The sequence below is a fragment of the Conger conger genome, chromosome 17 (genome assembly GCF_963514075.1).
Source record: "Conger conger chromosome 17, fConCon1.1, whole genome shotgun sequence".
Lineage (NCBI taxonomy): Eukaryota > Metazoa > Chordata > Actinopteri > Anguilliformes > Congridae > Conger > Conger conger.
The window spans coordinates 22,534,444-22,561,015 of NC_083776.1; the positions used below are offsets into that span (position 1 = coordinate 22,534,444).

The 26,572-nt window shown below is 47.1% G+C and overlaps 1 protein-coding gene across 6 annotated transcripts in view; it reads right to left on the reverse strand.

Annotated features, from left to right (window-relative positions):
- LOC133116528 (mitogen-activated protein kinase kinase kinase kinase 4) overlaps window positions 1-26,572 on the reverse strand; it is a 79,768-nt gene that overhangs the window by 34,416 nt on the left and 18,780 nt on the right. For all 6 annotated transcript variants that reach the window (XM_061226174.1, XM_061226173.1, XM_061226172.1 and 3 more), the window contains exons 3-9: window positions 10,613-10,669; window positions 4,074-4,199; window positions 3,535-3,645; window positions 2,795-2,885; window positions 2,108-2,238; window positions 1,066-1,120; window positions 599-677 (exon numbers count right to left, since the gene is read on the reverse strand). In XM_061226174.1, coding sequence (XP_061082158.1) covers window positions 599-677; window positions 1,066-1,120; window positions 2,108-2,238; window positions 2,795-2,885; window positions 3,535-3,645; window positions 4,074-4,199; window positions 10,613-10,669 — 650 coding nt within the window. The remainder of the gene's footprint in view (window positions 1-598; window positions 678-1,065; window positions 1,121-2,107; window positions 2,239-2,794; window positions 2,886-3,534; window positions 3,646-4,073; window positions 4,200-10,612; window positions 10,670-26,572) is intronic.

Genomic DNA, 26,572 nt, shown 5'->3' on the forward strand with positions numbered 1-26,572 from the left:
CTTCCTGGAACGCAGTCTCAAAATTCACATTTGACTCAGAAACGGTAAGGTTCTCTTAACATTTCACTGTAACGCCGCATGTGCAAAAACGGGTTGCTGGCTGAAGTTACAGCCACTGATATTTAATCGTTTCGAATTTTTCATGGCCGAGCAGCATCTTTGGGACACATCAGACGGCAGTAATTGCCTGGTCTTTCTAAAAGTGCTATTTATAACGGGGGCCAATTACCGAGGGGGAAGCCTCGTATAAGCCACACGACGCTTCATACATCATCGGCTACACCAATCACTGCTGCCAGAGATGGCAGGCCAATCGCAGCGAGACCTCTGCCTCCCCGTCGGTCGGCCGGAGTCAGGCAGTCCTCACAGTTCAGCGTTCAATTAGAGGGCCTCATTAGGCACATCTGCCTCCACACTGCCCTGATTCAGCGCACAGCTAGCGCTGCCACACGCTAGCAGCATCGCGTTCCCCTAAAGCCCAACAACAGCACGCTCGGTACAACACAAGCGGAAGGGGGGCAGAAGTAAAACGGCGCGCTGCTACAATCTGCGAAAGGATAAGTTCAACGGCTTTAATTTATTTATTATTTTTACACACCATTTCTTGGACTTGAGTCTCGGCGGAGGGTTTCTGGGGATGAGGAAGAGGGCTCGCATGGGATGCATGTCGCAGAGAGCTGGAGAAACGAAGCAAACACGCACATCAACAGCGGTAAAGAATAAATATCGCCACAGACTGTAGACTTTACTGCAGTCCCCTCACTCTGCAAACACCGCAAGCATTCCAATCCAACAGCCTTTAACAAAACAATAACAGCGTGTACTAGCTAACAGGGAATGGAACCATGTTTACTGCAAACATTAATTATTACAGGAGGAGAAGGAAAAGCAGAAGAAAAAGGGAAGTGAGAGAATAAAGAAGAAATAACACTATACACTCCAATGAGGCTCTGTAACCAGAATAAATCTAATTAAAACAGGGGGGGGAAAAAAAGGATGAAAGCTCGAACAATGAAGAAGTAGTTTTTGAAAAGAAGGGAGAGAGGGCAGAAAAAAACAACTTACGAGGCGCTCCCTCTGCCATCTCGATGGCGGTTATCCCACAAGACCATAAATCACTCTGTGAGGGAAAAGCCACAGTTAGAGCATAAACTTCACACAGCACCGCAATAATATATACCATAGTACTATACCAGCTAATGGAGGAAAACCACAGTAAGAACATGAGTTTCATACAGAAACGCAAGAATATACACCACTCTGCAGTTCCAGATAACAGAGGGGGACCACAGTAAAAATATCAACTTCACACAGCACCGCAAAAATATATACCACCGTACTGTACAAGCTAATGGAGGAAAACCACGGTAAGAACATAAGTTTCATACAGAAACGCAAGAATATACACCTCCCTGCAGTACCAGATAAAAGAGGGGGGGGGGTTACACAAAGAATATAAACTTCATTCAGAAACGCAAGAATATATACCACCCTGCAGTACCAGCTAACAGAGGGGGACGACAGTAAGAGGTTCAACTTTTAAACATCCTGTAGTATTTGTATGTACAAATCATTTTACCATCACAAGCTGCCGGCCACAGACAGGCTCATAAGAAACTGCAGGAGTGTATTGTACCACCTAGGCTATTCTCGAATTATACTGAATCATAGTCTTCAGATTCAATAACATGGACTTTGTAAACCATGAATTTCTAAAAACATGTAGGCATAATAATTCTACAGAGCTGCAGAAATCAGTTCCCGATGCTGAAATGCCCTGTACCTCAAGGTCCGAGAACCACTGATTTTCCAACTTCCCTTTACCTGGCAGTCAAGTATGAAGAGAGTCTTGCTAATCAGTAATCAGTTGTTCAGTTAATTACCCAAAATCAGGGCCTGATTTGGATTCCAGGACTAGATTTGATGATCCTTGTTGTAAGTTATACTATAGGTCTAATAGCAGCAGAACATATGAAAGGGAGGGGGGTTGAGGTCTACCATTACTCTCATTGTATTGTTTTCATGCATGATCACTGAACAATGGCAGCGTGTGCAGGGGCCCAGCGTTCAGTCAGAAGCGTGTTCTCTGGCGGGTGGACGGTCTTACTCGGTAGTCGTAGGTCGCGTCTGGGTTCTCGTCACAGGCGATGACCTCAGGGGCCATCCAGTACGGCGTCCCGATGAAGGTGTTCCTCCGACCGACCGTCCGGTCCAGCTGCGCACTCACACCAAAGTCAACTGCAGAGGAGAACCGGAGCAGGCCGGTTTAAACCGGTTCCATCCCACCCTGGGAGCCCGGGTATTGGGCCAGCTCGAGTAAAGCTCTTATGCTACGCTTTCATCCCCATATTTGCTAATCTCAGCTCTTGTTTAAAGAATGTGTGAAAGGAAACTGGGTCTCTGGGTGGTTTTTGCTGCAACTATAAATTCTAACAAAATGTCTGATACGTATAAAAGCACCAAGCACCCTGTTTTTTCATCCTCCGTTTTATGCTAGGGTCATAAAACCATTTGTCATAAGCATGTTGGGAACAGTGTGTATATAATAACTCCTTACATTTATATAGTACATTTCGCAAAACTCAAAGCGCTTCCCCCCCACAGTGATAAGGGGAAAGCTCCCCTGAGCCAGCACCAATGTGTGTGTGCATGGCAATATATTTAAAATATATGGCAATATATTTTGTCCATGTGGGCAGGCTGCTGGTTCCAGATGGGGCCCTTGCGCCGCCGTGCCGCCCCCCCCTCCCCGCCCCCGCCCCCCCAGGGACGACGGTGGGATTGTGTCACTCACCCAGCTTGACCTCAGCATTCTCCGTCAGCAGGACGTTCTGCCCCTTGATGTCACGGTGGATGACATGATGGGCATGCAGGTGGGACAATCCCTATGAGGAAGAGCACACTGTCGTAAGACTACAAATCCCCAGAATTCAGCAGAGCTGAAAAGTCCTGGGGTCAGGAAAGTAAAAGACTGGCCACCCATTTATCCCACCAATGAAACAAAACAGCCGATTCCACCGATTAGTTCTACCTCCAGGCTGAAGAAAGCTGCCATTTCGCAAACCCAGATGATTGGAACAAAATACTGGGGAGGACTTTTACATACTTAACCTGGATTTTCCACTTTGCTAAACTGTGACAAAGAGCGTACTGTTTAAACACAGGCTGCCACCCCAGTGTCGTAGAGGCTGTGGGAGTGCGTCAAGAGTGCGCCGAGACAACTGAGTGGGCAGAAGTGCCTGGATCCAGAGCCAGGTTTACACTGAGGGAGCGCACACTGGGAATCATCACCAGGCCTGGGGGAGTAATGGCCTCCTTTAACACGACTGGTCTCAGAGGGGTTTACGCCCTTTCTACAGCTTCACCAATCAATCAAACGCTCTGAGCTCTACAGAGAGAAACGGTAAAGAAGTGTAGAGGGAAGAAAGCGGCTGAAGAGAAAAGGAAAAGAGAATCAGATATAGAGGTGAGAGGTGAGGAATGGTGGGTGGGTGTCCGGGGATACTGCAGTTAGGGAGGCCTGAGAAGACTCACCCGGAGGATCTCTCTGGAGATGTAGGCGATCCAGTCCTCTTTCAGCGCGTTTCCCTTGGTGTTTTTCACCAGGTCCGTGATGGAGCCGGCTCCACAGAACTCCATCACCAGCTACAGATTGAGAGAGAGTTACGGACATCCACGTGCGTCAGTCACAGAAAAAAAAAAAAAAACGCTATAAATGCTGGGGTCTGGCTTGAGCGATAACAGTGGACAACAACAATGTGTGTGTGTGTGTGCGCGTGCGAGTGTGTGCGTGTGTGTATGCATGAGTGGTGGAGGGCAGGGGAGTTGGGGGAAGGGAGCTCGGAGGAGTGTTCTTAGAGATCCTTTTCCAGAACGGCATCTCAATCTCCCAGTGGGGAGGAAACCTCACAGGGCTGCAAAACACCTCTAAATGTAATACAAGCCCTGAAAACAAGCAACTGTGGAGAGTGATGGAAGAGCGGAGGATTTGGGGAGCACCGTGAGGGGAGTGTGAGGGGGGGGCAGGAACCTGGATTTGTTTGAGGGGGGGGTCAGAGGGGTCACACACTCACCCACAGCTGGTCATCGTGGCCAGGGGGGCTCTTCTTGATGAAAGCACCGTAGTATGTGGCGATGTTTCTGTGGTGCGAGTACTTCTTCAGCATATTAATCTCCAGTTTGATTTCCTCCTCTTCATCCTAACGAGAGAAAGAATGATAAAATTAAGAATCATCTCCGTGAGGACTGAAGTGGTTCCAGACAGCCATCGTAACAGTAACGGAGTACAAAAACTCTGTCTTCCCAAAGCCTGACGAGCTCAAGTGAAATAGAGCCCAGAGGCGAAGTGACTGATAACCCAGCCTTACGAGCTTCAAAACAAACATTATTCACTGTTCAAAAAAGAAAAGAGAAAGCACACTTAAATATTCAGAATTTTAAGCTTCCGTTTCTAATGGGCTGTTTACTTTGGGGTTAATGGCCCGTGGATTGCCTCTCGCTCTGTTTGGTTAACCAGCGATTGTATTGTCAAAGGAAAAGCAGTTAATACACAATCTGTAATCCATTTAGTCATAAGAGACTTAATACTGCATCCTTTTGTTCGCCATGCTATGTTGGCGACAGCATTTCAGGTTCTGGAAAAGATAAATGGAGCATCCCAAAACATGCATAGCGGTAAAAAAATTATTTTAGTACATACGCAAAAGCAGAGGAGGAAGCCGGAATAAGAAAAAGAAGAAGTGAAAGAGAGGGAGAGGGAGAGGCAGCATTATTAGGATAGTGTGTTTCCACAAATCAGTACCCCCAAGAGGTCAGGTTTTAACAGCATTACGCTTAGCGTCATGTGATCTATGTCTCCCCTCTGTTCTCTTCCACATTCTAAACAAGAAAGATGTTTGAATTCAGAGAAGTCGACTGAGGTATCCTATCGATAACTGGCACCCTGCATACGAGACTCCCCACAACATACATAACACATATAAACCCCCTCGTTTCCCACAGGGAAGATAAAACAAAGTTACTACAAACCAGAGGCAAAGTGCACCGACCCACAACAACACAACTGGTTCTGCGTTGCATCACCAAAAGCTGCAGCTCATTATGTCACCCTGGAGGCTGGCTTCAGCCCAGGTTAAAATGACCAGGCGAGGTTTCCCCCGCAAACAGACACGGTGCTGCCTCCATACACCCACGCATGTTTGCTAGGGTGTTTACCAGTAGAGCCAGATGGCACAAAAAGAAAAACACCCAAACCTTGAAGTGAGGCAAAAAAAGGAAAGGAAAGGGTGCCTTAGCCGGAGGCAGAGAGCTTAAAAGGTGGTTTGGTGACATAAAGGATCAGAGACCAGTTGTCCCTTGTCAAAAAAACTGACAAACGGAATGATATTCAGTACAGTGCAATCAAGCAAATGCAAACTAAATGAAGTCAGAGCATTTTCCATTAGGTGCCCCAGAAATAACCAACAGGCTTTTCTTCAATGGCTTTCTCATAGCCAAATACATCAGCCCTCCCCCACCAATGAGGCATTCTGGGTAATCATGAATTCCAAAATTCTGGATGTCACAGTAATCATGAACATCCAGAATGTTGTATATTCTCGTGCAATAGCTTAAGTGGAAAAGTGGAGAGAGTAAGCAGCTGGTTTAGATGTTCAGAAAGAGAAGCCGTATCTGGTTTCCCCTCCATACGCTCCAAATGGACAGAACGGCAGAAAACAGGCAAAGAGACGGGGCTAAAAATAAAGCAGCTCGCAGCAAAACAACGTGACCCGCTCTGCGGTGATGTCATCGTCCAGCCCGCTCTCTCTCTCCCGCTCTCGGTCCCTCTTCTTCAGTGTTACTCCATTTTATTCCATGACTGGGTGTAAAATGTAAAACTGTAAAATACAGTGGGCTCCAGAATTATTGGCACCGTTGATTAAAAATGAAGAAAAAAGGCTGCATATAATAAGCAACACAGATTGTAATCTATAGGATACGTTCAAAAGCATAGAAAAACAATGTACTTTTATTTCAATACATTTAATTTCACGTGTCAATGTTTTTCATTCCATAATCACATTATTTCTGAAAATAACAGTATATGTCAGTTTACAGTATTTTGTGTGCATATTTATCAAGGGTGCCAATAATTCTGGGGCCTACTTATGTCGGTCTTATTTTATTTGTCCATATTGTGCAATAAAAGATTTTATAACAAAGTTAAAAAGTCTCATTCTCTCTCCCTCAGCCGGGGCACGTTTCCTGCAGCTGTTGCAGCTGTTCGGAGGGGGGGAACAAACGCTCCCCTTATCACCCCAAAGTAACGTCAAGGGACAGACTACGCTCCTGGCCATGGGTCACCAGGACACGGGGCGTCGGACCCCTAAGTGGTCAGAGGGCAAAAAGGGGAGTCTGACCATTTTCATCATAGAATTAGCCTAGCCTCTCCGCTCAACAGCAGTGTGATAATTTACAGCTACATAATTCCCCATTCCACAGTTTAGCTCTGGCCCCAGAACGAGGTTCACGCTGGATTTGAGAAACAAATGTTACACATGCATCAGCCTCTGCAGCTCCAGAGACTGAAAACCCTGCATTTCTGCCTCCGCCACGGCCATAATCCAGTAAGCAGACATGGCTGCTTCTTATAAAGACGACACGGCTCCAACTGCCAGCCTACATCCCTCCCACTGCAATGCAAACTCTCCTCTGAAGCGCTGCAAAGAAAAACAACCTGTTTTTTTCAGTTCTCTCTCTCTCGGTTTTCTCTCTCTAGATTTGCTTTTCTCACTCTCGCTCCCTCGCTCCCTCTCTCCCTCCCTCTCCCTCACTCCCTTCCTCCCTTCCTCGCTCACTCACTCCCGCCCTCTCTCCCTGGCAGAATGCTGTGTGCTGTAATATCCAGCGCAGGAAAGAGAATCTGGGTCAAAGCGCACATGCTGAACAGTGCCTGTGGAGGTTTGAACAGCACGCGACCCAGAGTGAGGCGAGGCGTTGGGACCTACGGCACGTCTGCAGCTCCAAAAAACGCCGTTCCTCACCCACACCGCGCCGGAACTAACCCAACACATGACCTGGGCCATAAGACCAGAGTCCTCCACTGAACTCACCAGGTATCCAGGCTATAGACATCAGTAACAGAACATGAATAACCAACCTTCCCTCAACAACAAGAAATCTATGAAATCTTTACCAGTGATCCACCAGCACCACTGTATGTACACATACCCATCCAGTTTGCATAACTGAGCAGACCCAAAATTCACAGGAACAACAACAACTGCAGTAAAAACAGCAGCGAGACAAAAACAACAGTTAAAATTCCCCACTCCAGGGCCATTCCAGGGCCATTCCAGGGCCCAGCAGGCAGTTCAAGAGTTTAGCTGAACCTTCTCCAGGGGAGGCACAATGCAGCCTGTGTCCCGCAGTGTTTTCAATGACATTCTTCACAGAAGTGAGATATGGGAAGATCTACAGGGCGAACGGCGAAGCAACTTCAGGGGGGTTTGGTACGGATAACGTGTCCACAGAGCCACCTACAGGAAGGCCGATTCCACTGCATCTGTGAACTAGTTTTTCAAAAATAAACAACTGCCCCCACTGTTCTGGCATGCGCTCCGAATGGTGGATGAAACGAAACAGCAAGAGCATACGAGCGCTTGCGGTAACCCCTTAGCTAAAGCTAATCTGCATGTGTATTATGGCTTCTGAAGAGACCCTTTGAAGAGTCGGTTTTCTGGAATGTTTTTGCTACATTGTAAGTCGGTGTTCTAGAACTTTATTGCTTTCCATTACCATCAGCTTTAGAATGTTAAAACCGTTAAGAACATTCTAATCACGTACAGACAGCCCGGATCATTTGAGCTGCCCCCCTCCAGTCCAGTAGAGATCAGAGTAACGATCGCACAATGAACAAGTGAACTTCCAGAGGGCAGACAGGTGTGCGGTCTGCAGCAGAACCTTACATAATCCTCATCGTGACACACAGGGCCTGCACGGAAAAGGGTTTCCTGGCACCTGGCACCGTTACAGGTGATGCCGTCTTGGCAACAGGGCGGTGACTCATGGGATCCAGAACGCCCACGGGGGGGGGGGGAAATGGTGGCGCAACGCGGCCGGCGCCAGGGTTCCGCATCGTGGCGCTCATGACAAACGCCGATTAGGAGAGGCCGCGGCGCGTCCCGGCAAATTAGCCGTTCACATGGAAACCGGGTCAAGTCTCTCCGATTGCATCATCCCCTCGAGCGTGTGACAACAATCTCTTCTTAGTGCTGTAGCACAAGCGTAAAACAGTGCAAATGTAAGACATGAACGCAAGAAATGTTTGTTTCTCCCATTCGCCTCAACTGGCCACTTCAAGGAAGAGTCACAGATATGAGGGACATGGAATCATCTTTTTTATTCGGAATACAATTATGCACCGCAAAACACAGACCAATCGAATGGATCTTGCTTTCATATCCGTGATGAAAAGATAAAGAGCATACCATAAACAATATGAATGGATAATATTTAATATCTAGGCTGAAATCCCATATTTCAGATGACTCCCAGGTCAATCATTAGGCTTAGGGTTAAGGCATAGGAGAACGGTAAGAATTCAGGTTGAGGGAAGAATAGCATTATGTTCAGGAGCAAAGGAAAGAGTAATACCCTGATCTGCACACCCAAAATTCATTCATTATTGGAGCCCTAATGCGAATATGTATCAGTCATGTATTTTGGGATTTGTTCCAATTAAATATATATATATTTTAAATAACTTCAAACAGGTTTCCTTGAAAATACTGAGGTTGCTTTTCATCCATTTTAATAAAATCAGAATTAGGAAATCGATAAGTGTTGAAGTTCAGGCAAGTTGAGGGTTATGTACAGAAGCTAGTGGTTAAGGGGAGACTACGCTCAGAAAGGATCTTCACTTCACTAACCCACAGAACTGTACAACAGAAAGGACATTGCTTCCTCAAACCAACACTTTCTACAGCCCACTGGATCCTGGTTACAACCATGTTCGTGTACATGAGAATATTTTACTGCAGTTTAAAATATCTAGGCTTTATAAATAAAAGATATGTAAAGGATGTTGTGCAAGATAGCCCTAAATAAATCAAAACTACAACAACACCATGAGCACTGTCGACGACCACAGCCTTGTATTTAGCGGTAAAACATGCACCGAGAAGACATTTTTCAAAGTAAACATTCATACAACTGACATTATATGCTATTTTAGGATGGAAAATATTTATTTGGGGGAGCCTTGTGGCTGAGGGAAAGATGGGGGCATGGTCTGATTTACACTGCTGAGCAGGGTCCCTACAGCAGTCTGGTCAGTTTGGTCAGCCCCTGATCAAAGTAACTCCAACATAAACACAGATATTTAGCTGTTGCTGTCTCTCATACCCTGATCTCAGTCTAGCCAAAAAGGCACATTTTTTTTTACCCAGTTCACTCCTGAAAAGGTCTGGGGTTTTCACCTCATCTGCTAGTTATATGAACAGTTAGTCTCAATGAAACGGGAGGATCAATCACATGTTTTGGGAAGTGGCCTTAATGTGAATGAAAAAGAAAATGCTCATCAAAATCCATGGCTGACTGAACCTGGTGGCTCAACACGCCATCCTCATGGGCCATGGCGTGTATTTTGTGAGAGGAGACCGAGATCCCCCTTCACAGCACAGCCTCACTGCGCATTCTGTATTTTACTCACAAAAATAACGGGGCCTCCACATTCCAAGGAGTGTGGGAGGCTGTGATTTGCCAACCTTCCACAGCCGGAGCTAAGGGGGCAGGCCAGGGCAACAGGCGAGTCCCAGGCTATGATTAGGGCCTTGTGGTGGGCAGAAGGACATGCAATCATTAGAGCCTGTGTGGGTGGCCATGGCAACCAGGCTCCAATTGGGAGGTCCTGTTTCCGCATTAAGAGGCAATCCACTGAGAGGTTCCTTCCTATCAACTATCATGCTGCCCCAAGTGCCCATGCAATGTCTGATCTTACACTGCAAAAAAAGAAGGCTTCCTGTTTTTAAAAACAGCTTCATTTTAATCCTCTTGGGGAAACCAGAAGAAATACCAACAGATTTGCTTTCAAAAGACAAAGTCGCAATAAGTGCCAAAAAAGCTTGAAGCAATTTCCCCTTGAATCAAATTTACTGGCGTGACAACGAAAGGCAACAAAAATTCCTCAACTTAACAGAAACTTGCAATGACTTTGCAGTGTTGGCTTTCATTGTCATTTGGCAGCACATCTCGACTTACAGACACTAATCTCCAAAAGTTACACAATTACTTACTTTATTGGACAGATGAATTGATTCAAGATCTGAAATCAGAACTGAGCCATCTCGTTTAAAATTATTATTTTTTTATTTTTTATTTTTTTAAGATTCCCCAAAAGACCAGTAGTTTAGAAAACCCAATTCTGAACCCTGTAACTCTACAGTCAACAGTGTATTTCCTCACAGCTGAAGACAAAGTGCAGCGAAAACAAGACCAGGCAGCTGCAACTGGGTCAATCCCTGGAAATGCATCTGGCCGACACGTGCAGATGGAATTCAGGGGGCGACTGATTCTTCGAGGACCCAATCTAAACCCCCCGCTGAAGGCGAGCAGGTGAAGCGCTCCCCCTTACCTCCGTGACATCCATGACCTTGATGGCCGCCAGCTGTCCAGTTTTGACATGTCGCCCCTGCAGACAGAAGAAGAAGAAGAAGAAGAAGAAAGAGTCAGGTGGTGTGCTTGACCTGGGTTAAGCCCCCATGAGACGGGGGTCTTAACTACAGAAAGCATACAGAGTCAGCGAGCAGCTACAGCCAGAGCTGAACAACTCCTAGGACTTGCATAACATCATCAACATTCATCAGCAGGACCAAGCTTGCTAATTTCGACACTCCCGAGATCGTAAGACGCAGATTAAAACAATAAACCCAAACAGGCAAAAACACGTTGAAGAGATCCCGGACCCCTCCCTAAACCCTGTGTTAAAGTTCCAGTTCACCCTGACCAGCCCGATTACCCAGATTACACTAGATCTGCCTTCACCCTGCCCCGGAAGTAATTTAGGAGGCTTTCTGCAACAACATGCCTGTCTGAAGGCCCAGAGGAACATCTACCCACATCTGAAGCAACATGGAGCTCAAGGTCAGCACAGTGAGAGCACATGGCACACAGTGCAGCAAAACCCTTCACAGTAAACTCCATTCAGTACAAATAGAAAGCAGAAGAAAGCCATCCCTGTAATCTCAAGAGACAAATAAAATATTTATATTTAGAATGATGTAGGCTAAGACTTCCACTACCAGGCCACGGAGGTAGAAAGGGGTTTGGGGGACAGAGAAGTATGGCATGTATGGAAACCACTTCAGTCAGTCCAAACCAGGACAGGAAGCATAGGAACCAAAAAAAAACTGAAGGGGGGGATGAATATCGACAATGGTGAGTGAAATTTTATTAAATATAATATTTAATATAACTTTGTCCAGCCACTGCATGAGTTTTACTATAAAATCATCAATCATTACAGGTAGGACATGAACAGTTGAAGTGACACATGCCATCTCTAACTTGAGTTAAGCGTGTGGAGTAGAGCGAGGGGGCATTGTGTAGGCCTCCCCTCTGAACTCTAACATGCAGGAATGCCGTTTCCGCTCCACGCTTTGACCATTTGTCTGTCGTTACCCTCGTTCTCACTAGGGCTCTCAGCAAATCAATGACCTGTTAAACACGTGTAAATAAATACATTAGGAGAAAAGAAATCAGTAGAAGTTGAGAAACGTCATTCCTAATTAAGACTGAAGGGCAGGACATGCTGCGACAGCCCCTGAATCCTATGAACGCCCCTCGCAGCCTGCTTCCCCTCATCTGCCCCGAGGCAGACACGTTGAGTGACAAGGCCTCTGGGCTGCAGTAACTCCGCTATGAAAACATTCCCACACTTTTCCTGTTGCTGCTCCCCCCTCCCCCCGCCACCCCATCCTTCCCCAGTAACACAAACAGGACTAGAAACACGAACCGCCAATTCCCTTCGCCCGTTCCCCGTCCCTCTCGTCAAAGAGGAAACGCTCGCCAGGATGTTCTACGCATTGAACTCGACGCGGGATTTTCCCAGCCATGCGGTGGACAGTGCTGGAGCAGTCTGAATGTGGCCGCTAACTGTACGGTTAGCGGTAATGGCTTGAATGCAGCCATTGACTATATGGTTAGCAGTAATGGCTCTGAATGCGGCCACTGACTGTATGGTTAGCAGTAATGGGTCTGAATGCAGCTGCTAACTGTACGGTTAGCGGTAATGGGTCTGAATGCAGCTGCTAACTGTACGGTTAGCAGTAACGGGCCTGAATGCGACCGCAGAGGCTGAGTGCAGGGCTTGACCAGCCCAATGGATAATCTTTAAGAGCGACACATTCAGTCGAGGAGGAGAGGACTGACAGGCGACCACAAAATGGAGGACACCTCCATCAGTTCAGGGGTTCTTGCTTTGAGGGCCTTCAACAGAACAGGAAAGCAAAACCCTCATCTCCCCCACAGCCCCAGTCAAGCTGACAGCAGAAATTCTTCTCTTCGCAGGTTTTCTGTATGTGGTGCACCACTGGCGCCCAAGGGTACGCAATGCTTTTGGTGCAGACTTGCTTTGACAATTGGTGTGGCCACTTGCAAAGATATCAGGGGGAAATAAACATTCAGATAACAGTAAGCTGAGATTCAAAGCAAAAGCAGGGGTTTTCACCATTTCTGGATCCAGGGGACCCCCATCCAGAGACAAAGATATCCAAGGGATAACAAACTAAAAATGGATATACAGTGCCATGAAAATGTATTTGCCCCCTTCCTGCTTTCCTTATTGCTACACATTTGTCACATTGAATGGTCTTTAGACACAATTTATTATTTGACAAAGGGAAACTGGGTAAACACAAAACACATTTTTTACCATTTGATTAATTTAATGAAAAGTTAAATCCCCAAATCAAAGTAATTGCCCCCATAAACTTAACTGGTTGCACCACCGTGAGGGGTAATAATTGCAACCAAATGCTTCCTCTAATTTGATATCAGTGTTTCACATGGCCATGGAGGACATTTAGCCTTCATCTCTGTTGGGTTCAAGTCAGGACTTTGACTGGGCACTTTTGAAAAAGGGCCCCCGCTCAGCTGAGTGCTGACCACAAACAGTGGATTTAAAAAGTAAAAGACAAGCCCAGACAAACCTCTTATTGTGGCGCACAGCCCACAGACCCAGCAGACCTTTAGAGGGTTAATGAGTGACAGCTCCTGTGCCCAGTTAGAGCCGGCCCATGGGACGGGGAGCCTCCGCCCTGGTGTTAATCTGCCCGTGAACACAGGCCTTGGAGCCCCGGGATTGGTTTTCCTTTGTCTGTACCGAGCAGTCACCTGAGCTGGACTCCACGCAGGGGAGGGGGGGCTCAGGGCTGGTGAAGTGCTGAGGGATTAACCCAGTTCACCAGACACAGGGTTAATTAGCGGGGAAGATCACCGTCATGGATGCTTTTTCCCCAGTGCAATTATTTTTACATTTCAGGGAATAACTGCACGTAAATATATCCCAAAGGCAGTTGTTTTGAGATGGAGAGAGAGAGACAGAGCGAGAGAGAGACAAATCCAGCGAATCAGTAAAGCATTCCCACAGCTTTAGAGGCCAGTTGAAAAGCACCATATGCCACCTTCATGTTGGTATTTTCAGAGAGCCTGCTCCCTTCCTCCTCTCTGAGGCTGGGACTGCACTGCACTGCAAATCCTAGCCGCCATCTTTAACTCCTGAGAAGCAGCACATTCATTACTGGGGTTTCCAATCAATAGTTTTAATGCAAATTCTTCATTATCAAGATATCACTAAATGTTTTTAGTCTTTAGCCGAGGCGGAAACGTTGCCATATCTATAGAGAAGACGCTACACAGGGTTATTGAAACAAAATGATGACGTGACAGGGATGCTACCTCTCCAGAAATACCAAAAAAGGGCAGTTTGCCTTCTTACGTTATCCAAGATTATCCAAAAAAAAAAAGGGCATGGGTTAAAAAATACCAAACCTATACTTTCACCTTCAACATCCCACATACATACCATTACAACCCGGAAACTGTTCACCAGATCAGACAGGGTGGGAGGTTGTGCTACTACTACAATACTAGAGCCGCTCTCCCTAGCATGAGCAACCATTTTAAATTCATTATCCAATCACTTGAAACACAGTCCTGGGTCCCTGTTCCCGACTGAATGCTGGTAATGTCAACTTTCATTCAGCCAGAGTAAAACAATGTCATTGAATCTGAGAATCCATAATGCATCACCTGAGGCAAGCGTGTGTCTGGATGGCTTCCATAAGAACATGCATGCCCTTCCTCATTAATCATGTGTCGCAAAACAAAGAAAGTAATCTCAACACAGCTGCAGGGTGTACGTTTTAAATCACTGAAGAATGGCAGTACGTAATACACCCAGCCAGGAGCTCTGCTGTGGCTTTCACTATAACGCAGAACAATGCAGCACATGCAGGAGTGCACCGAGATCAGGTTAGGCTCTGTGAGCAAGCCTGGTCCACACAAACCACCACGAAAACCCAAAGACAGGACAAGCAACAAACCGGTCAAGAGGTAGGCCTTACTGTACATCCCCAGTTTATGAGCGAACCCAGTCCAAACAAAATAGCAATAAAATCCAGAGACAGGATTGGCAAGAGACATGTGATGTTGTGGGCCTAACTAACATCCCAGCATTTTCAGTTAAAACCTAATGTTAGTGAACTTCACTTGAAACTTAATAAAAATGTCTTCTAATAAACTGACATCAGAATAATAAGGAACTGAAAAGAGCAGTGCATAACAGACAAAAGATCTGTCATCAGAAGCAGTTTACATCTCGGGGCTTTCGGTTACATGTACCCGAACGGTAATTATACTGGAATTACAGCAATTAGTTTCACAATGTGGGAGAGCAGTTATGGTCTGAACCGTAATGGCACCTGACAGTCTTGCTGCTCTTGTTGCCACCCGACAGCCAATCAGAACAGGAGTTCAATCCTCAATCCTTCAGGACTTGACCCACATCTTAACCCTCAGGGTCGCAGCTTTGATGAGCAGCAGATGGAGCTGGTCTGGATTGGTCATGAGGAGACACGGCACCGTTCGGCTCAGTCTCACCCCAACCCACCCTCGCTCACAGTTTTATATCAACCACACTCTCAAAACTGGCACAGACAGAGATCTGGGCCCCATTTCATGAAGCAGGATTACAGAGTTAGCTGGATAACTGCGCTGAGTAAAACCGCGAAGTGTCGCAAATCTGGAACATGGATGCTGTTCCAGGTTTTATAAAGTGCAGGTATCTAGCGAACTCCGTAATCATGCTTTGTAAGTAACCCCCCCCCCCCCCCAGAAGAGTTTAAATGAGGTCTGAAGAAAGACATTAACCTCAGTGAAAAGTGAAGTTTGAGGGAGGAGGTGCTGAACTCCCTGCCCTCCCACATAAATGTCAGCATGGCACAGACAGCCTGGAGGATCGGACCCAGACAGACAGGGCCCCAGAAGAGGCCCTAGGAGTTCACTCCCACCCCCAGCCCCCCTACCACCTCACTCCACCGGCAACAGATGGTAACGTGACACAAATTAAACCCGAGCGAGGATACTTATCTACGACCCTGCACTTTACTTCCAAACACACTGGTTGTGAACGGACATAAGCGCGTGTTCGTTTATTTTAACAAACGAGTGTCACAAAGGCACAGAGGGCCCAGGGACCGGGCTGGGTGACGAAGGAATGGGTCAGGAGGGGAAAAACAAACTCAAGATGGAGACCGGTAAACACAAACACACACCGTTATTTATCAAGCTCTCTAGAAACGCATTCCGTACAGAGGCGATTGGGTTTGTGACAGAACCGGAGTCCTGAAAATTCTGCATTCAAATACATCAGAATATTCTGTCACTTACAAACTTGAATTAATTTGATGCACCTTAATTTGACTTGATAAAAAAAAAAAATACCAGAATGGGTCAGTTCTCTTTCTAAAAGTTCTACTGATATAAAAATCTGTTGTGAGTCACCTTTTCATTGAAGAGCCAAGGTGCATGTAAAAGTAAAATCTGGCAATGCAAAAAGACAATGTACTTTTGAGATGTGAGATCCTGTTACCTCACACCTCTATATTTATCCCTGTGATTCATGCACACATAGCTGACTGAGGCGTGAAGACAGATGAATGGTGGTACAGTCAGGATGTGCGTGTGTGTGTGTGTGTCTGTGTGCGTGTCTGTGTGTACACATGTTTGTGCGTGTGTATGCGTGTGAAAGCAACGGCCAGCTGACTCCATGGCTTCAAGTCTCGCCTGTGGCAGGTTTGCTCAACGCATAATTTGAAACAACCAGAAATATCCGAAATGCCTTTTTAAAAAAAGACCAAATTATAGCACAGAATTCAACCAACAAACAACGCAACCACATACAGGAGTTGCATTTTGGGGAGGACATTTTCAGGGAACAGCAAAGCGTACATGTAAGTAAAGCTCTCAGACCAGAGGAAGCCGTGTGAAGAGGGAAGGGAAGGAGAGATCCATGATAATAATGGTGAAGATGACCATGACAGGCCTGTCCTCGAAGACTGAGGAAGGGTGGGTGTGCACCATGGCAACCAAGTGCATGTTGCACACTCTCACACACACTCACACAGTGAACCTTCTGCTCAGGAAATTACCTAATCAAAATGGACCACGTTAAAAACGCAAATCCATGAAAGCCTGAATTCCTTCCTTCATTAGAGGAACACAGAGAACCATCCGGAGAACACAAATCAATCCTCTGATCAGACTCTGCCCTCACAGAATAGGCCGAGGTAGGATGGCTGTCACAGCCCAAAACTGCTTGACCCACGTTATAACCGGGGATGACATCGGCCAATAGCATGTGATGACCGAAAAGGAGTCAATATCTATGGACAGAAATATATATTTTATTACACAATTTAACAAGACAACAGACAGAACAGTACCACATAACTATGTGTCAGGATGGTAGGGGCACCAAAAAAAACAACCAGCTCGAAGGTACACCTGCTCTAAGAAGTCAAACTTCTCCTGTATTCCTCACTCACCGATGCCAAGCAAAAGAGACAGCATGAGTCTTCCAAGGGTACCTTCCCTACTCTAAGTATAAATGTGTTCACTCAAACTCAAACAGACGTGCATGATCAGAAAAATAATCGCATGACAATAACTTCACTACTACGGACCGCAAAAAGGAAGTTGTACAGCGAACTGGAAGTTCTTCTTCATGAAAAGAAGAACAGCACAGACGGAGCCAGAGAAGGGAATGAGATCGATAGCACGGAACACCATGGATACCACTCAGAGACAGGAATTCCTTGGACAGCTCTGAGGACCATAGATATCAGTCAAGGAGAGGAATGCCATGAACAGTTCTAAGAACCAAAGATATTAGCCCGCAAGAGGAATTACATAGAAAAGTTCTTAGAACCATAGATATCAGTCAGCAGGAGGAATGGCGCAGAAAGTTCTAAGAACCATAGATATCAGCCAGGACTCACACCTGGTGTTCAGAACTCAGCTTGTGCAAGACAGAGAATTGCAGCTGACTCCCACCTTAGGCTTTGAACATTTCCTGAACTGATGACAGAAGTGGGAACAAAAGTGTTGATTATGCAGATAAACATTTCAAATTAACTCACCACAAAAAGAAAACGGAAGACTATGTGGCATGCGCATTTTCTGGTTTTGAATTCAGTACAATAACACTTCCTCATACCTGAGATATGCACCACGAATTGTGGAACTTTAGACTGTACAAGCACAAACAAAAACCTAATGACATTTCACTGCACAGGTAAATAGCGACAAAAAATGAAAAACAGGAACAGAAATCAAATTGTAAATACGGAACTATCCCAAACTGACCTTCCGAGCACAAACACAGGCTCTGTTCCCATCATTCTCTCTGGGATGTACGATATACAAAGTGCATTTGTGCAGAAGGCTGTTTACGGCATTTGGGGGGGGGGGGGATTTCCTTTTTTTACACTGTGTGTTTGTCTGAGCTGTGACCCTCAGACAAAGGGCTGATGGTAGTGAAGGTTCCTGGAGGCAGGGACATTTAGATAGCGGATGGCGTGGCCGAGGACCAATGTTATGAGGACCGGATGGCTTAGCTAAGGACCAACGCTACAGGGACCGGATGGTCTGGCTCAGAACCAACGTTCTGGCGGAGGATTGCGTTCCGTGCCTTGCGGTGAGACGAAGGTGGAAGGTGAGATACCATCACAAGGGATGCACTCAGGACTTCCCAGAGGAAATGCCTGGGGAGGAGCCAGTCTGGACTGCCGCTCTTTTTCTCTTCCTCCCACACGTACACACAACACACACCACAGCACAGCCTGTCCCGCTCTTCCTAAAGCCCTGGTCCTCAAACCTTAGTCTTCACAGGCAGAGAACTGCTGCTTTCACACCTCATACCTTACAGGGTTAAACATGCCAATGCATTCCAAGTCCACCTTCCTTGTGCAATCCACATGACGGCAAGCCACATGACATCCTCAATGTGGGATCGGCTTCCGAAACACAAATTTCAAGAACATAAAAGCAGCACGGCGGCTAAAACCATAGCCAGATTCACAGCACTGGTGAGACGATATGAACAAGCAACGCCTGGTTGAATGGTGTACAATGCATGTGAATCACTGCAAAGCTCTGTCATGAGCTAATGAGCAAAATCAGGGGAATTTAGTAGGTGATAAAAAAAGCCCCTCAGGCCTGTTCACTCACACGGTGCTGAGCTACCGTCTGTGAGAGACAGCCCTACTCTACACGGTGTGTGTGTGTGTGTGCGCGTTTGAGTGTTTCTGCAGTGTGTGTGTGGGTGTGTGTGTATTCTTGAGAGCACACAAGCTGATGGTGTACAAAGAAGTACACACACACACCACACACACTTGCGCCTCTCCCCTCCCAGCCTGCAGCTGGCCCTGGTGCTGAGAGACGCATCAAAGAGCCCCTTGTGCTCCGGCCAGAGGCCCAATCAGCAGGCCCGACAGCCCACACTTCTCCTATTCTCATCCGCACATTACCCAGCATGCCGAGCGCACATCAGTGCATCGCTGCAGTGAGGGAATCCTTCCCTCAGTTACATCTGCTGGCGTGCCTTTTATATCGGCGTATTCATAATTCACTGCATTTGTAAAGCGTGTTGCACCCCCCTCCAGAACGACCCCCCACCTCAGCCACCCGGATGATACGCGGCCATTACACACCCTTTCTCTCACGGAGCTGGAGGAGAGGCGGAGCTTCACGGCCTTACGTTTTACTCCTCCTATCGGCACTCTCACTGTGGGGTGTATGTGTGTGCCTGTGTGCTTGTGAGCGTGTGTGTATATGTGTGCTAGAGTGTGTATATATATATAATATATATATATATATATATATATATATATATATATATATATATGTGTGTGTGTGTGTGTGTGTGTGTGCCTGTGTGCTTGTGAGCGTGTGTGTGTGTGTGTGCCTGTGTGCTTGTGAGCATGTGTGTATGTATATATGTGTGTATATGTGTGTGTGTGTCTCCCTGTGTGCTTGTGAGCGTGTGTGTATATATGTGTGTGTGTGTGTGTGTGTGTGTGTGTCCCTGTATGCTTGTGAGCATGTGTGTATATATGTGTGTATGTGTGTGTGCCTGTGTGCTTGTGAGCTTGTGTGTATATATATATGTGTGCTAGTGTGTGCTAGTGTGTGTGTGTGTGTGTGTGGTCACAGGGTCTGCAGCACATCAAAGGAGAGGGTGAGTGGCAGAGCGGATGATGTCATGGTTTTAGCCCCCGGCAGGCTGTAATGTGCCCCTCCCACAGTGTGTCATGTGACCAGAGCTGACAGGACAGCACACAGCTGTACAGCGCTCCTGGCCCGTGATCCACGCCCATGTGAAAGAGACACTTCAGGGAATCCGCATCCTCACTGTTTGCACATACACTCAGTCAGCACTTTATTAGGTATTTATTACACTCATTTTTTTGTACTTATGGTCTTCTGCTACTGTAGCCTATCCACTTTGAAGATAAAGCATTGTGTGTTCAGAGATGCTCTTCTGCAAACCACTGTGGTTATGTGTAATTTGCCTCACTGTCACCTTCCTGTCGGCTTGGACCAGTGTGGCCATTCTCCTCTGACCGCTCTCATTAACAAGTTTTTGCATGCTGAACTGCTGTTCACTGGATGTTTTTTGCTTTTCGCATCATTCTCTGCAAACTCTAGAGACTGTTGCGTGCGAAAAACCACAGGAAATGAGCAGTTTCTGAGATACTCAAAATGTACATGAATGCGCAAGCAGGTACGAATGTGCGTGTTTGCTTTTGTGACTGTGTGAAATGGGAAAACACATTTCGGTACAAGACAACCCCCACTGAAAGCATTACCTTCAGTGGATGCACCGAGCTGTCAATCACATGCTCTCTGTGGAAAGGGAGAGGGGCATTCCCCAGAGCAGCACTGATTCGAGTCATAACCACCAGTCACACCAACGTCACTTCTGAGAAATTCTGACCACATCCTTCTGCAGGTCTCTATGGCGGGGGGTCGGATCAGAAAGCAGCTCTATTGGAGCATGGATGCAGACCATCTGAAATGTGAATATGCAGTAGCTATGCACTGAGTTTCAGCCCTTATCACATGAAATTTTACCCCACTACTACCTCTCTCTCTCTCTCCGGTTCTCCCTTCAGACATTATTACTTTTCAGATGTTACAGTATTGCTCTCTAGAACATTACTCTCTTGGGGTCGAGTTTCAGTGGAACACTGAGCTGTTACATTTTATATATTTATATATATCACGCACTCACACACTCACACTCGCTCGTTTACGTGGTGAGGGTCAGATAAGCAGCCAGGAAGGCATGCCCGATGACCTAGTTCCAGATGGAGGGGGGTGATCCAAACACATTCCTAAATAAAGCTTCAAAGGGCCTCAGTGGGCAGTAAAAAGGCCGACCGTCCCCCTGCATCTCCCCTCTGACAGCGGAGATAAGCCCCCGCACGCACACACACACACACACACACACACAAGCGCACACACACACACACACACCCCCAACCTCCCCATGCCCCTGGAGCCACACTGGGACCCAGTCACAACCCAGCAACCATCAGCCTGAAATACAACCCTGCACCTAACACAACACAATGAAAGAGGAGAGAAAGGGAGAGAGAGAGAGAGATGGGTTAGGGAGGGGGAGGGACAGAGCAAGAGACAGAGGGAGTGAGAGAAGAGAGAGGGACTGGGAAAGGGGGAGTGGGAGGAAGAGAGAGGGAGAGACAGTGAGAGAGTTGGAGGGAGAGTGAGTCGGAGAAGGACCAGTGAGGAGGAGCACAGGTAGAGAGGTTAATGGGCACAGATGGCTCACAGATGTTCAAAAGCAGGGCAGAAATTAGCTTTGCCCCTGCTTCTCCTGGCCATCACTGGCCAACTACCGCAATTCTACACTGAAGGGTTCAGCAAGACACGGGCCACACCTACACCCCCCCATGCACACAGGACCGACAGGTCCAACTGCACCACAGCTGTACCGCAGCATCCGAAGAGTTCAATAACCTCCGCAGAACATCCTCCAGCAGGGACCTGGTGTTTGACCCCTCTAACGCACTAACCAGCCCCAGATGTGGCCCTTTCTCCACCTCAGGGACCGGCACAGAGCCAACCGACGCTGCTAAATCTGCACGTCCGACAGGGACATCAATCCCCCCCCGCCAGACACTAGTTCACTCTCAGACGCAGTAATCTTGGAAATATTTAAGATTCACAGCCTGCAATTAGGCCACTTCGGTTTGAATTGCGCACTTATTCAAGTTTTGAAATGTATTGTGTCATCAATGCTAACCAGTGCTAACAGCTGTGCTAAGCCTGCTCTTATGAAAGAAGTCTGATGTTGCTGACTAGCAAAAATGTACTCAATAATTAGGGAGACTATACTTTCAAATGCACGATTAACATAATACGAGACTATATGTTTGTTTATATACGGTCTATGGAATGAGCAAAAGCTAACTGGACAACTGAGGAATTCAGGAAATCCCTCGTGGATGGACATTGTCGATCCGTCGAAGAGTACGTCTGGTCAGCATACAATAATGAACAGGGTTTTATTTTCCCTGAAACATGACAGCGAGATGTTTGTCTATTTGTGGAATGATGTCAGCACAATAAAAAATGGTATCTGAACTAAAAAAAAGCAACAAAAAAAACACTGGGCTGGCAGGAAACTTCAGTCATGAAAACAGATCCATTTAAATCGAACCAAGCCATCCATTCCACAAAACATGACAAAATGCTCACTCTCACTCTCGCCCAGCAAACATGCCTCTCTAATGCACACATTTATCAATACCCCCCACAGTGCTCAATACCCCATTAACGGCATTACATAACATTCTTCAGAAACTCACTACATAAAATGTCTGTGCCTTCAAAGGGGCTCGACTGAGCGGCTTTAAAGGTTTAGAGCCCCAGAAGAGCCGGGGGAGAGGTGTGCTGGGTGACATTTCACAACCTGCATGGGTGCGGGGAGACTAGGGGACGCAGCACCTCCAGATATAAGGAGCAGACGGACGGACGGACACACACAGACACACACAGACACAGACACAGACACACACACACACACACACACACACACACACACAGGTCGTAGCCTGCCGGATCATGTGACGGAGCGAGCCAGTCACACAAAGGCTTTGCTAGGAGGCCTGGCCGACCCCTCAGGCATCTCAGCCCACATAAACCCTGCGAACGGCGGGCAGAGAGAGCCCGTCTCAGCCTCTCTCCGCAGCGCCAAGCCCTTTTGTTGCACAGAATAGGTGAGGCGGCTGAAAAGGCAGCACGGAGGCTCCAGCTGCAGCCTCCCATCGCGAGCAGAGCAGGGGCACAGGAGACGCTGAATGTCAAAGCTACAGGGGCCGCAGGCTGTGTGTTCGGACAGAGAGGCTTGTATAAGAGGGACAGGAGAACAGGCACACCGGCGGGGAAAGGGACGGAGTGCAGCCCTGTCAGAGATAAACTGGAACGAGCGTGCTGTATTAAGATACAAGATAAGATATAGGCGGCTTAATTGAATTTGGTCATTTGTCCTCGACATTTTACCCATCCCGGTTATTTAGGAGCAGTGGGCAGCCACAGTGCAGAGCCCGGGGGCCAGCTCCAGTGCTGAGGCTAGTGACTGTGTGCAGAGCGATGACAGGAGAGTACCTTTCCGTGTGGGAACCCGGAGTACCACACCGAGAGGTTCCAGGCCAGCCAGGACTTGAACGTAGAACCTCCCTCCTGCGAGACAACGGTGCTAAACACCACAACACCATGCCAAACATTGCACCGTTATTACACTGGTGGTATCGTTGCACCATATCAGCCCTGATAATAGTCAGCCGTTTAATTCCTGCAAAGACAGAACTGCCTCGTGCTTTGTGTTTGCATTTTAAATCATCCGCATCATCACACTTCCTTTTAAATGAGGTCTTTGCATGGTGGGGGACCCTGGCACAGCTTAACTGTGCTGGAACCCCACACTGTGTAGTACAGTGGTTCACAACAGGGGGCCCCTGGGAGCTGCAGTGAAAGTCTTACTCAGCTAAATAACAAAAATCAAACGGTTGATAGAATATAAAATATAATGTTTTTACTCACTCCCATGCATTTACTATGAACAGAGAAAAGGAGATAAAAAAAGAATTTTGTTGAGTAAAGATTTGAGGATTAACACAACAGTAAATTTTAAAATATCACTCTATGCTTTTCTGGGGTTAAACGGAATAAGCTTTTGTAACAGCAGTGGATGTGAAGTGTGTCCAGATAGAGTTGTGATGATAACAAGCAGACAGGTTATTATGTGTCCTGTGGAATATACCCATGAAGCACTGCTCTCCTATGTTCAGGCCAGGGTTCACACTGCAGTTTAGAACCTTTGTTTGAAACCTCAACTGTAAACTCTCTTGAGACAATGCAGGGACACGGCAACAACTTTCCACCACCATGAAAACATTTACCGTGTGCATGGTTACCACAAGGAGGGAATCTCACCAGTTAAACAGGGAAATGCCCACTGTGATATTAGCACTTAATAATAGCCTTTACACCAAAAGTGCATGTATAACAATGCTTAATGCCTGTTGAATTATATCCTTTAATGTAACATTGGTTACAAAATGAAATCCACAAGCCTGTCAACCTATCAGAATTCTGGAGGTACAACTAAAAGTATAGAGGGAATTACCATTGTCATCATTAGTAGGAAAACGGTCTGGTCCGTATATGATATGCCCAATGGAGCAAGGTCACATGATCAATATAGCAATTTTGCTAAAATGGTCGACTACTGTAAGAATGTTGTGTGTTAGTCAGATTGTACAGAATTGTACAGCGCTACAGCCGTTTGAATGGTGGCAGACCAAGACCAATAAGCCAGCAGCAGTTACCAACTGAAATCGCATAGCTTTAACTCAGCACTAAAACACAACGGGTCATAGGTTTCAGTTAAGCGGGTGATACAGAGGGACAAACAGTCACCTGATGCTCGTCAGTTCATTTCACAGCCGTGTCGCTCAGAAACACAAAGCTCTTCCACGCTTCCTTTAGTTTCAAGAGGCTGAAGAGTGAAGAATCCCTTTGCCCCGAAAACACACCACCACCCCCCAACCCCCACCTCAATGACCTTACACGTTCTGCAACAAATCTGTCCTGTATGCTGGAGCAAGAGTTGAGTAAAACGGCAGACATGAGATGGAAACAGACACATGTGGGCAAACACAAGAAACCCACTAATGACCCAGGTGCCGTCAGAACCACTCGTGTCAGGTGACCTGCTGCGCTGGCGAATAGGTGACCCGGCTCTCTGCGAGAGGAAGTGGGTCAGTGAGCCAGCGAGCGAGCAGGAGGAGGAGAAGCAAAAGTGAGCTCTCCTGGACGGCGATCACTCGGCCCCACGGAGGCCCCGCGGGCCGTTCCCAATCCGGCCGGCATTCCGTGCCCCGTGGAGCGGACGGGCACGCGGCGGAGGCCTGTTCAAACACGGCATTCCACAGGCCCGGCCCTTCGGACCGCCGGGATTCCCAGTGCAAACAGCCCCGGAGCGGGCTCCTCTCAGGGCTATAAGGCAGTCTTAAACCACTGCAGACACCAGCACGAGGGATTACACTGCCGCCCGTCCACATCACCCCTCCTCCCCAGGGCACCTCCCTCAGAACCACACTTGTTATTGTTATTGAAGAGGATTCAATCACAGCTGGGCTACGTCCCCTGATTGGAGTGTATGGCGCACAGGCCCAAGGCCCCAACTACAGGCCAATGTCACTGCTCCACACTGCCGCTCTGAGCACTGATCCAGACTGCTGGGCTGGGCACTGGCTCTATTCCCCTAGGGTTGAGAGGGACACATCTTGGGAGTACGTGAAGGAAACATTTCCTTGTGAGGAGCATGAGGATACTCAAAATGATGGAAGCCACAGTGTTTCTGTACAGTGGCGGCCCTCAAGAGTTTGTGCCCTCTGACACACAATGCCAGGGTGTATAACGTCAAACCACCAGCCATGCTGAACAGCCACACCTGCATGACGCTGAGACTACCGCCCAGTAAGCACACACACATCACCCTGATATCTGCACAATGTAATCAAACTCAAAGGGACCACGTTGCATTTAGAGCATTAGCTCACCGGCCCTACATCACTGCGACATCACTGTGGAATGCATTGAAGACCGACATAACAGGAATATGAAGCCAGCACATTCGAACAGTAAAACTGCGGCAATGTTCATAGAATGTACATCCAATGCATTTCCGCTGAATTCGATGACAGATTACATCCCACGGGCGTCGCAGCAGCAAAGTGTATTTACTGTGTACACGCAGGTGGCCTGTTTCTACCCCTGTGATGTCATACCACGTGACATCGTACCACGTTAGGGAAGTGGGCTTCTGAGCTAAAGGTGCAGCCTAGATTTCCACGCAGGACACGGCCGCTGTACCATTCAGCAAAGTAACCGGAACTGCATCAGCATACACGCAGCTGTATAAAACGGATGCTATGTTTAAGTGCTGTGTGTGTCTGCTAAATGCCTGTAGTGTGGAATCTGAGAGCAAAACACACTCTAGCTCACAGTGAAATGACATAACTCTAAAGAGCTGAACCTGCCAACACAGGCAAATATATTCAGATGATGCTGCGGCATTGTAATTAAACTAACAACAGCAGCAGCAGGAAACAGCTGGAGACGGAACCTTTCACCTAAATAGCTGAGCACATAAATGGCATGTACAGAGTTACCCCATCACTCCTGTGGAAGAACAGGAAAAAATAACGGTCTGAGTTAACCCTTCAAGGTGAAACAAATCACACGGATGCAAAGAGAACATTCTTAGCTGAACACTGTAATGCTGATGTAACCATGACTGCTGGTAGTAGAAAACAATGGAGAACATTCCAGAAACCTGCACACCAAAGGGTTAAACCGCTTTCAGCAATGAAGCAAAGAAGCAGCAAGGTCCTATGTCACCTCAATCAAAGCCAAAATGGCAACAAAAGAAAAAGAATCT